The following is a 12,543-nucleotide window of genomic DNA, read 5'->3' as shown; positions in this document are numbered from 1 at the left end:
TACTTCGGTATCCAGTGTGAATGTGCGAGCGAATGCCTCTGCAGTCTTCACTGGAGCAGCCGGGCCACTTTTAGCTGCCATTAAATTTAACAGATTTAAGGAAACCCGTATTTCCTGCACTGTGAACAAGGTCGTTTTACTGGTAACTTTCATTTGTCCTTGAAGGGTTCCGATTGTCTTCTGTCATTGTGTTTTATAAATCTGTCAGAGAAACTTGCGATTACATGTTTTGAAGCAGGAGAGAGGAAGAGCTAGAGAACACTGATGATGAAGGACCGGTTGCTGTGACGACCCCCTGGAGAACACTGATGATGATGAACCAGTTACTGTAATGACCCGCTGGAGAACACTGACGATGATGGACCGGTTACTATAACGACTCGCTGGTGAACACTGATGATGGACCGGTTACTGTAACGACCCGCTGGAGAACGCTGATGATGAAGGACCGGTTACTGTAACGACCCGCTGGAGAACGCTGATGATGAAGTGCCGGTTACTGTAACGACCCGCTGGAGAACACTGATGATGAAGGACCGGTTGCTGTGACGACCCGCTGGAGAACACTGATGATGATGAACCAGTTACTGTAATGACCCGCTGGAGAACACTGACGATGATGGACCGGTTACTATAACGACTCGCTGGTGAACACTGATGATGGACCGGTTACTGTAACGACCCGCTGGAGAACGCTGGTGATGGACTGGTTACTGTAACGACCCGCTGGAGAATGCTGATGATGAAGTGCCGGTTACTGTAACGACCCGCTGGAGAACGCTGATGATGAAGGACCGGTTGCTGTGACGACCCGCTGGAGAACACTGATGATGAAGGACCGGTTGCTGTGACGACCCGCTGGAGAACACTCATTTATTCATTCAGCTGACGCTTTAAACCAAAGTGATTTACAATTATATGCCAGGGTTTTTTCAATGTTTGTGTCACTCACTAACATTGAAAAAACATGTTGATGCATTGGTTTTTAATTAAATATTTAATTAAGTTAATTCCTTATTATCACCTTATACTGAAAGGTGTCGATGTTGTTTAATAGAAATAGCATGGAAAAACACACTTTGTTGGGTTAAATAGTAGAGCATTGGCACTAACACCACCAAGGTCATGGGTTCGATTCACAGGGAAAGCAAAACTGATATGAATGTAAACGTGTACCTTGAAGGTTTTAACTTTAACTCGAGCGCTCATGTGAGGCATTGCAGAATATACAAGCATCAAAGATGTCCATCAATGCAACAGTGAAACGCAAAACTATAATCCGTGTGAAGCCTCCACGTTCTCAAGACTTCTTCATCCTCTTCCTCCTCTTACTCATCCTCTGCCTCCTCGTACTCGTCCTCTTCCTCCTCTACCTTCTCTTACTCGTACTCTGCCTTCTTTTACTCGTACTCTTCCTCCTCTTGCTCATCCTCTGCCTCCTCTTCCTCTTACTCATACTCTTCCTCCTCTTACTCATACTCTGCATCCTCTTACACAAACTCTTCCTCTAACTCATCCTCTTCTTCCTCTGTCTCCTCTTACTCATCTTCTTCCTTTTACTCATCCTCTTCCTCCTCTTACACATACTCTTCCTCCTTGTACTCATCCTCTTCCTCCTTTTACTCATCATCTTCCTCTTCTTAATCATCCTCTTCCTCGTCGTACTCATCCTCTTCCTCCTCTGCCTCCTCTTACTCATCCTCTTCCTCCTCTTGTACTCTTCCTCCTCTTACTCATACTCTTCCACCTCCTCTTCCTCATCCTCTTCCTCCTCTTAATCATCCTCTTCCTCCTCTGCCTCCTCTTACATGTACTCATCCTCTTACTCATCCTCTTCCTTTTCTGCCTCCCTTGTACTCTTCCTCCTCATCCTCACCCTCTGCCTCCTCTTACACATATTCTTCCTCCTCCTCATACTCTTCCTCCTCATCCTCTTCCTCCTTTTACTCATACTCTTCCTCCTCTTACTCGTACTCTTCCTCCTCATCCTCTTCCTCCGTACTCGTACTCTTTCTCCCAGACCTGGATTATCCATAAGGACACTTGGGCAACAAACCATCACAACCACTGGGGGGGCACCACATGACACAAGCTTTAACCCTTGTGCATTGTTCAAGTTCACTACCCTTTCGTTATGTTCGTGGCAAAAAAAAGCCACTACTTTAAACTGCTGTAAAAATGTATCAGATAAATATTTTTTTCAATTTTTTTTTGCATAAATCTATTAACCGACCACAGTCCTGATCAAAACTACTAATTTTTTTTTTTTTACAAATTTCAGGATTTTAACTCTTTAATTGCCAAATTCCTAAATGATGTCACTGATTTGGGGGGAAAAACACAAAATGACTTATTTTTTTACCTTTTATCACAGTCTTGGACATGTCAAAGATTAGAAACAACATTGGTTTTGATGCATTGTTAGTTTGTGTGCAGTATCAGATTTTAACTTTTTCTCCCTCATTTACTGTTCGTGGCTGTTTTTGCCCCATTGACTTCCATTATAACCACATTTTTGATTGCAAAGCCATGACACCTTAAAATCATGCATTTTTGATTGTTGATGGTTTTCCCTGTTGGGAAGAGGTAAAATTTGTAATTTTTACTGTTGATAACCAGGTGGAACCAAGAACCATTAACCCTTTAGACAGGCCTGTGCAAAAAAAAAAGCTTAGTTTCTGGCTTTTACATGGAGTTATATGGAGTATAATAGCATATTACAGTGTGTGTGTGTGTGTGTGTGTGTGTGTGTGTGTGTGTGTGTGTGTGTGTGTGTGTGTGTGTGTGAGTGTGTGAGTGAGAGAGAGTGTGAGAACTCACCTTGATGCGTCTGAGAAAATAAAAATATACACTTCAGCTCTCAAAACTACATGGAGTAAACAAAAACAAAGTAAGTGTATATAATGCTACTGCTGCCTTTTGATGGTGAGAAATGCAGACTAAACAAAAACAAAGCAAGTGGATATAAACACTTGTCATTTGATGGTGAGAAGAGCAGCAAGCAACATGAGAAAGGACTTGACTTGTAGTTAAGTTTTAGAGATGATTATGCAGTCTGACCCCTCCAGCGAGCTGCAGGAGTTATTGTCTTCTCACTCTGACCGCAGACTCAGGAGCGTCAGATCCTGATTTGGATGTGGCACCCTCATCATCATCATCTCAAGCTTCCACTGAAGGTGAGGAGGATTCAGAGGATCCTGGATCTGGGTGGACTGGGAGAATCTTGAGAGGGACATGGTGGCTCTGAAAATCGCACGACCACTGCGAGCATCCTATAGACCATTTCACAAGATGTAAACAGCACTGGTCCAGACCCAGATAGCAAACTGACATTGAATCAACGTAGAAACATGACATCGAAACAACGTTGATCTGACATTGTTTTGCTCATCAAATTAACGTTGAACCAACGTCAGACGCGTCATTCTTTCAAAACTAACGGAAAATCAACTTGAAATCAACGCGTTGTTTCAACGTTATGAAAGCAAACCAATTTTCGATTTTCATTTAGCTTTGAAGAATGCCGCGTCTGACGTTGGTTCAATGTTAATTCGATGAGCAAAATCAACGTTGTTTCAATGTCATGAGACGTCGTTTCCACGTTGATTCAATGTCAGTTTGCTGTCTGGGGAAGCACTTCCTGTTTCAGTTTTTTAACACTACATAAAAGCTGGGATAAAATACAACCAACAGAACTTTAAAACTGAATCAAAAAGTTAAACAAACATCTTTAAGATGTTTTCTTTACATGTGAAATAAAGAAAACAGTTACAAACTGAAACAGGAAGTGCCTCTGGACCAGTGTTGTTTACATCTTGTGAAATGGTCTACAGGCAACGTGTGGACTCCCCTCTGAATCTGTAGACGCCGGCCAAAATCAGTAGCCCCATGTAGGCACAGAGATCTGTGGAGTCCACAGATCCAGGATCCTGAATCCTCCTCACCTTCAGTGGAGCTCTAGCTTCCACTGAAAGCAGGAGGATTCTGTGGTTCCTGGATCTGGGTGGATTGGGAGAAATGGAGAAGTATGGTTTTCCACCAATGCGGAGACAACTCCCTTTCTTCAGCCTGCAAGAGGCGTGAGTCGAGGGCCGACACGCTATGCTATCGCAAAGGTCCAGAACATGGATTCTGTGTTCAATCTGTTTTTTACGGAGGAGATGACTGACCTCATTGTCAGCATGACCAACCTCCATGGGCACCACACAATGAGAAACTGGACCGGGGTGGACTCCACAGATCTCTGTGCCTATATGGGGCTATTGATTTTGATCCTCCTCTGCCTCTCAGATTGTTTTCATCTATTTGTTTATATCATCAGTCAGTGCACCTGTACACTTTTCATATTTCATACTCAACATATTTCGTACAGTTGGTTTATCACATCATTAGAAATAAGTTTATTTTGGCCTGTTCCGTTTAAACGCTATGTGTTCGGTGTTTAGAAATTGATTAGAATTGTTTTAATAGAGTGCATAGGATTTGAAAAAGGCATCTAACTGCCTGAACTTGAAGGTTTTAACGAAATAGTGATTTATTAAACAAAAGGGTTTAGGCTATTGGGAATTTGGTTCAATGAATGAGGTTTAGCAATTGTGAAAAACTGTAAGACTGATGATGATGCTGTTTGTGTCACGGAACGCGCGAGCAAGCGTCGTGATACTGCGCATGGGCGGAGACTGTGACGTCAGCGCGTGATATCGTTCGCAGGCGGGAGTTCCGCGCGGCCTTTTCCTCGCAACAGCGGCTGATGAAGAAGCGGATACCCGCGAGAACTGCTCGTCCTCGTTATTAGGCGTGGACGCGATTCTGACTTTACACGACCGATTCCTCGTTCCCGTCAGTGCAGATCTCGTCGCGTTTGCGCGCGTCAGGATGGAGCTCATCACAATCCTCGAGAAAACCGTGTCTCCAGGTACATGAGCCTCGCCCGCACTCGTCCTATCAACACATGTGTGTGTTTCTCACGCGTGCGTGTCTAGATTGAAGGGTTTGTGTGTGTTTGTTAGCGGGCGGCTAATATAGCGAAGGCCTCTCGACGCTTGTCCTGATGTGTGAACAGCTGCTGAAACGAATTGCTAAAGCTACACTTAATTTCTGAAGACTGTCGACGAGAACAGCTAACGCGGGCGTCAGGCGTCAAAGCCTGCGCGCGTCGCGTTTGAAAACGGCGTTTGCCGGCCTGTGGCGATCGAGTCTCTCACGGGCGGAGAATGCGATTATCTGAGTAAATATAATAACTCGAAGCTCTTCCTCATGTTCCCGCAGATGTGCTCATGTTGAGAGGTTTGTCCCGTGCGCAGGTTAGACTTGATAAAGTTATTAGCCGGTTAGCATGCTACTCAGGAAATGGCTTGGTGCTAGCATGGCTAGTTCTCAGTCATTGCTATCTGCTTCAGAAAGTTTCTAAGTTCAAACTCGGTTTTCGTGTCCGCCATTTCTCTCGCTCTTTAATACATGTGAATTCTAGGCATGTGAGCTAGTGGGGTTTTTGTTGAGTGTGAGGCGGGAATGAAGCCGATCACAGCGTGTGTGTGTGTGTGTGTGCAGTTTTGCTACCGCGATTGAGACGCGTGAGTTTGCGGGTGTTTGGCGGGAGAGGAGAGCTGTGATACATCATGCGTGCCATTCGAGATTGATCATGAGTTTTTTTTTCTTGATTGTGGTTGATTTACAGATCGGAATGAGCTGGAAGCGGCGCAGAAGTTTCTGGAGCAGGCGGCCATCGAGAACCTGGTGATGAAGCACAACACACGCGCGCGCACACACACACATACACAGTTCATGTCTGTCACACTGACCTCTCACTCTTCACTGAGTTCCTGAATGTGTCTGAAACCAAAGACTGCCCTCTCTAAAATACAGGTTCTGGCAGTGATGCTACAGAAAAGCCATTTTTTGTACCTGAAAGAGCCTTTAATTTCAGTGTGTGTGTGTGTGCGTAGGAACCACTGTAACCCCAGCTGGATATGGGTTGGTTTGTAGAGAAATTAACTAGCCTCACAGTCCTTCCCAGTGACCGTCATGAGCCTGATGTGGAGACTCTGGCAGAGTTATGATTGATCAGAGTGTGTGTGTATGTGTGTCAAGCTGTCTAGCCTCACTTTTCTCTTCACTGATCCAGGAAGAGGGCTGGTCTAAACCCTCGTCTGTGTGTTTCAGCCGACGTTCCTGGTGGAGCTGTCGAAGGTGCTGGCGAACCCCGGGAACACACAGGTGGCCCGAGTGGCAGCGGGTCTGCAGGTGAAGAACTCCCTGACCTCCAAGGACCCGGATGTGAAGACCCAGAACCAGCAGAGATGGCTGGCCATCGACTCCAGTGCACGCAGGGAGATCAAGAACTACGTAAGCCCACATCCCTCGTGCGAGACACGGACACCGGGACACACACAAAAAAAGCCCATATTGTGCGAGACACGGACACACGCTAGCCCACATCCCTCGTGCGAGACATGGACACACACACACGGACAACAGGACACACTCTTGTTCAATCTCAAACTTTCAAAATCTCAAAATTTAGTTCATTTAAGTGGTTTTAAATGTTATACTTTTAACTGCCATATTCCCCGAACACGTCCATCTTTGCAATCTTGATCATATTCTAATAAATAAATGCTTTACCTTCCGAGTCTTTCGTTCATGCGTCATGTGACCGACCCATCAATACTGCACAGACATGGGTGTTCAGAATCATAACTAGTGTAGTTCTGTAAATGCAGATCTTGTGATAGAGTGGTTGTTTACTGAAGGCATTCACTGAATTGTGCAAAATGAACTTCTCAAGACCATATGGCGATCCCTAAAAATAAACTTTGTACAGGATTCTGTTAGAGCTGAATGATTAATTGCATTTGCGATAAAATCGCGATATGATGAAACGCGATTTTGTAATCGCAAGAGCTGCGATTACACTGGTCACGTTACACGCGGGAGCAGTCTGCAAGATCAAGCATCAACTTGCCACGCTACGCGGTCTGGCGTTCAGAAAAGAACAGTTTATTTTTAATGTATGTGATATTGTGTTAGTTATTCTCTCCCCAACAATCCTGGATCGATTCAGAGAATTTCAGAATCGAGTTTGAGCTTAGTTTTAAAACACAGATGCATGATGACGCTGCGCGTGCTTCAGAAACGAACCGTGTTCTGCTTGCTTCTATTCTCTCTCTCAGGCATAAATTTTTTTTTTATTTGTTTCCGGTTTCCGACCCTGTCAATTTATGTGCGACCCAAATTTATTTTATGAGCTTGGGGAAGAAATAATAAAAATTAAATAAATACACAAATAAAAAACTTTGAGGCGAACTATAAATTTACGTTTTTGTACAGTACCGTCTTTTTATAGCACGCGATGCAAGATGCATCTTGTCCTCCAGCAATGCTATTAACAAACGAGGCAGATATCATTCGTCAAACTGAACTATAATAAATATTATACAAGTCTTTTTTTTTTGTCATTTAGGATACTTTTATACATATTCGCACACATACAAATACATGCATTCATAGGCATTCACACACCACATAGGCCTACTAATACCTCCGCCTAGTTTTATTAAAAATCATCCCCAAAATTCCAATGATCCCAATCCCATCTTCTGCTGTCTAGCACTTCTTTCGCCATGTATTTGTTCGTTTCTTTTATTATTTTATGCAATCCAAAACACTAACCTGCCGCGGTTCGTATCTCCAGAGCCCGTCTAACTTGTCCGCTTGTCCGGGACAAATGGATTTTTGAAGGACAAGTAAAAGAGAATTTTACTCGCCTTAACGGACAAGTAGACTGATTACAACATCAATAACAAACAAAAAATAATAACTAGGGAATCACTAAACCGAGAGAATGTTTCTGATTTTATTACATTTATTGCAAGTTGCGATCGATTGTGGATAATAAATGTAGGCCTACTTGTATTACTGATGGTAAGGTTGCGCTGTTGACGCTCGCGCAGAGAAATCTACACACATGAGCGGAGCGCACACACACACAGTTAACAACCTACTGCCTATAAAAAATCTAAATGTGGAGTTTTTATATTTTAACATATGTTAAGCAGCCTCAATTATTTTTCCTGAATACCATCACGATTGAAAAAGTGACATTGATTTCCTACAACAGTTCAAAGAGTTAAGATTAAGTCACTTACTTTTTATAAGCAATATTGGGTGTTTTTGTTCCATTTCAGCAGCGAAAATAGTTCCAAAGAAAAGTCACAGCAGAACCACGACGCGTCTCACAGGAACTCATCCTGTTTTCATTACTGAATGATTCAGCATTTTGAACGAATCGGTTGAGTCAAAGATTCAATGACCCATTCATAAACATTGGTCTCATTCTTGAATGAATCAACCGTTTGAACGAATCGTTTGAAAAAATGAATCAATAACTCACTCATTTATACGGCCGCCTGCCGCCACCTATTGGCAGTTTAGTGTTATGTTTATAAGTAGCCTAGTATAATTCTTTCCAATATTTCTTATTTGCACATTTAAATCAATTTCATAACATTATTTTATGAGATTGTAATTTTTCAGTGTAAATGATTTAATTTGATCAGCCCTACCTAGGGTAACAGTATGCTTCATCTTTAATTTCCTAAATTTGATCAATAAATTCAATTATTTATAATAATAAGACACAATAGGGCATTTAATAATATTAGGGGAGGGGATGCCCTTAAAGGTGCAGATATTACAATATGCCTTTTTAAATATCAAAGCTGATTGAACACTGATGAGAATATTGCTTCAGAATAAAAAATAAATAAATTTTAAAAATCCGGACAGCAACTTTTTTACTCGGACACGTGATTGACAGATTTACTTACTTGTCTTTGTTACTGTCTTTGTTTCCACTGTAGTTTCAATTTTGATATTTTTAGGTTTGAATTTTTAGGTTTGAGTCCTGAATAATTTCCTACCCATCCCTTGCTGCCACAAAAAAAAAAAAAAAAAAAAAAATCCCTACCGACCCATGACCTCAACTGACAACCAACCGGAACCAAACTTTTTTTTTTATGCCTTACTCAAAACATAGTAACGTTATTTCGTAAAGTTCGGGGTTGAACCGAATTACAAGGACATTCGCGGGCTTGCCGCTTTGCTTGATGTTATAACGTTAATCTTGCAGACCGCGTTCTCTCCCGCGGGAATTTTCCTTAAAAATGCTTCACAGCGGTATTATTTATGTCTTTTGGAATGCACTGCAGTCGGCTTATATATTAAAACTATGAAAATCACTGAGAACGCTGCTTTCATTTTAAAATACTAACGCGCGCTTTGTGAAGAGCGCTCGTGCATGCGGCCGTGAGCGACTCATTCGTTGAATGTGCATAAACTTGCATGTCAAAATGCTTTTATGACGCGAAATTAATGTAAACATGGTCCGTTCTTAAACCAACAGGACAAACCACAATTACAATTTCAAGAGATGTGCATTAGTGTGAATGCAGCTTATCATATCTAAACTGAGTGGGAAATCACTCCAGCTCTTGAATGATAAACAGACAGCCTACTTTTAAATACTGAGATCACTCTTTCTTTATGGCTTGTAATGCTTTTTTTGTTTCTCTTTATTTAGCTTTTATATTATGACGATATATTACTTTATAAAGCCGATTTAAAATTCTTAACATTGGTTTAATTAAATGTTTTTTTATAATTATTTTTAAAGTATGTGTTTTTACACATGTAATTACATGCATATTTTAAGTGTTATTAAGATTAATTAATAAAAAAAAGTAGATCGGATCATGAGCTGCCTAAAGATTCCCATTCCTACTGTACAATGATTTATTGCTGTCTTTGTCGATTAATACAGAAGATTTATAGATGTGTTTGCTAAATCCTCATATTAATGTACAATCAACTTCAAGGCAGTGTAGTCTGAATAATCAAGGCCAGTGTCACCAGTATGGAAGTACTACTTTTAATTGCTGATTTTATCCTCAATGTATAACTATAACATACTTTTTAAATATTTACCGTCTTAACCATTTATTAATGCTTATGGAATGTCCAATTTTAATATATTTCATTCAATCCATGATGTCACCATGTAGCTTTATTTTAGTGTGAAACTCTTCTCTCTGTGCGTTCAAACTTATTTTACACCTTAACTCTTTCCCTACCAGTGTTTTTGAAAAGTTGCCAGCCACCACTAGCATTTGATCATTTCACGAAAGTTTCATGTCCCCATTTCAGAAGATGTCTAATAGCACCCCCTACTGCATAATCATGGTGGGGAAGGAGTTAAATGTCACCCTATGTAGCAGAATTATTTATCAGCATCTGAAGCTCGTGCCTCTTGATGCAACATCAGTATCACTAGCAGCCTTACTTTTGTGTTAATCCTTCACGCTCAGTCCGCAGCGCTCGCGTGAGTCTGAGACGGGCTGTAGTAGACCTGAATGTCCTTAGTCTTGTTTGGTTTCCAGTAGAGCCGGCCATCGTTGGGTCAGCCGGCCGTCGTCGCTCAGGGCTTTGATATCTGTGTGTTGTGGAGTGCTCAGTGTGTTGTCTCGTGTGCTGTAGGTGCTGCAGACTCTGGGAACGGAGACCTATCGGCCCAGCTCCGCGTCCCAGTGTGTGGCGGGCATCGCGTGCGCAGAGATCCCAGTGAACCAGTGGCCCGAGCTCATCCCTCAGCTGGTGGCCAATGTGACAGACCCCAGCAGTACTGAGCACATGAAGGAGTCCACGCTTGAGGCCATTGGATACATCTGCCAGGACATTGTGAGTCGTCAGCCATGACCATAACCCTGTTACTGTGCTGTCTCATGATGCCCGTTTAATCTGACCTGGCCAACCCTTTCAGGACCCAGAGCACCTTCAGGACAATGCCAACCAGATCCTGACCGCCATCATCCAGGGCATGAGGAAGGAGGAGCCCAGCAACAACGTGAAGCTGGCCGCCACCAATGCGCTGCTCAACTCGCTGGAGTTCACAAAAGCCAACTTCGATAAGGAGGTACTGCCAGTGCGGCTGCTTTTAGACTAGTGCTCATGCAGACGAGGTCATCACATCTTTCTCTTTCTCTAGACGGAGAGACACTTCATCATGCAGGTCGTTTGTGAAGCCACACAGTGTCCGGACACCAGGGTGCGTTCTTCTCGTTTAACATGCAGAACATGGCCATTAAGCTTTGATAATCTCCTCCACAGACACTGAGATTGACAAGTGTCCATGAGTGTGTTTAATGATTGTGTTTCTGTAGGTGAGAGTGGCTGCGCTACAGAACCTGGTGAAGATCATGTCCCTGTATTATCAGTACATGGAGACGTACATGGGCCCTGCATTGTTTGCTGTAAGTTTGCGGATGAGGGTGTTGAATAATTCTTATATTCATGCACTGATACCTTATAGAGTGACAAACAAGCTCCATAATGAGGTTACGTACAAGCTTCAAAGATTCACTTGTGACACAGCCTGTGTGAGAGATGTGAGCATGAAAGATGAATCGGTCCCAAAATTGTGAGTCATTGACGTGGAATAGTAATGTTTGGGAAGTTAATTATTAGGCCAGCTATTTTATCAAAACCACAGTTGACAGTGGCCTGTGTCTGCTAATTAGAGATGCACCAATTGTAATTTTCTTGGCCGTTTTTTTTTTTTTTGTGTGTGTAAGTGCCTGCCAATACAAATTCAGATTTTCTTTCTAGGAACTATAATTGACAGCATATTCAAACAAAAATAACTTCATCAGTGCAAATTTTTATACAAAAAGGTAAATGAAATGAGAACAAATAAACAAACTGCAAATAAATGCGATAGATTAAAGAGATATGAAATAAACACTGCTTCGGTGTGTGCTTTTGGAGTGAGCCTCCCGGAATGCTTTAGCTGTCTCGCTAATTAACCCTAAAACCGTATTCTGGACAAATGTGGGCAAAATAGTTTTTTTTGTTGTTGATCAAAGTCTTTTTATTGTATTTTAACATACAACAAACAACAACTTAACAACCAAGAACCCACCCACCCACCCACTACAGGTATGATAGCAAAAAAAACAACTAAAAAACACATCATACAATGTCATTAGAGTCCATTTGTTCGAATAATGTAAGAACAGGTTGCCAGATATTACTGAATTTAATGTTATTACCCTGCAAATTATAGCGAATTTGTTGTGGGCAAAATAGTTTTGATTTATTTTTTCAAAAATACTTCCCTTGATCTGAGTGGTACAAGACTTGGCTACTTTTCCTAAGTTTGCCTCCTGAACACACAATTTTTTTGTGACTCAATTCTACAATGTTAAGTGGGTGGTGAAAACTCCTTAATCTTGTATTTGGGTCAAAAATGGGCACCCATAGAAATGAAAGGGCATACTAGAGCATTGCAAAATAAGCCAAAGTAAGACACCAAGTGACATCAAAGTCACTTCACTTTAGGTTTTAGCTCTAAGAACTTATTGGAATGATATTTATATGTAGTTGAAAAAAAATACTACATGGTAATTAATTTACATAAAAATAATTTGCATAGAAAATATGGTACTTTTTGAAGTAAATAAATTCCAAAAATACCCCCAAAATAAAATA

The 12,543-nt window shown here is 41.7% G+C and overlaps 1 protein-coding gene across 2 annotated transcripts in view; it reads left to right on the top strand.

The window, feature by feature from the left end:
• The first annotated feature begins 4,508 nt into the window (after positions 1-4,508).
• kpnb1 (karyopherin (importin) beta 1) overlaps positions 4,509-12,543 on the top strand; it is a 56,054-nt gene continuing 48,019 nt past the window's right edge. For both annotated transcript variants that reach the window (XM_089122779.1, XM_089122780.1), the window contains exons 1-7: positions 4,509-4,915; positions 5,678-5,736; positions 6,163-6,345; positions 10,534-10,734; positions 10,817-10,969; positions 11,042-11,101; positions 11,217-11,306. In XM_089122779.1, the coding sequence (XP_088978905.1) occupies positions 4,876-4,915; positions 5,678-5,736; positions 6,163-6,345; positions 10,534-10,734; positions 10,817-10,969; positions 11,042-11,101; positions 11,217-11,306 (786 nt within the window). In that variant the 5' untranslated portion in view covers positions 4,509-4,875. The remainder of the gene's footprint in view (positions 4,916-5,677; positions 5,737-6,162; positions 6,346-10,533; positions 10,735-10,816; positions 10,970-11,041; positions 11,102-11,216; positions 11,307-12,543) is intronic.

The sequence above is a fragment of the Pimephales promelas genome, chromosome 18 (genome assembly GCF_988280905.1).
Source record: "Pimephales promelas chromosome 18, fPimPro1.hap1.1, whole genome shotgun sequence".
Lineage (NCBI taxonomy): Eukaryota > Metazoa > Chordata > Actinopteri > Cypriniformes > Leuciscidae > Pimephales > Pimephales promelas.
Note: the sequence above shows the minus strand (reverse complement) of the source record. Positions and strands in the feature narration are given on the sequence as shown.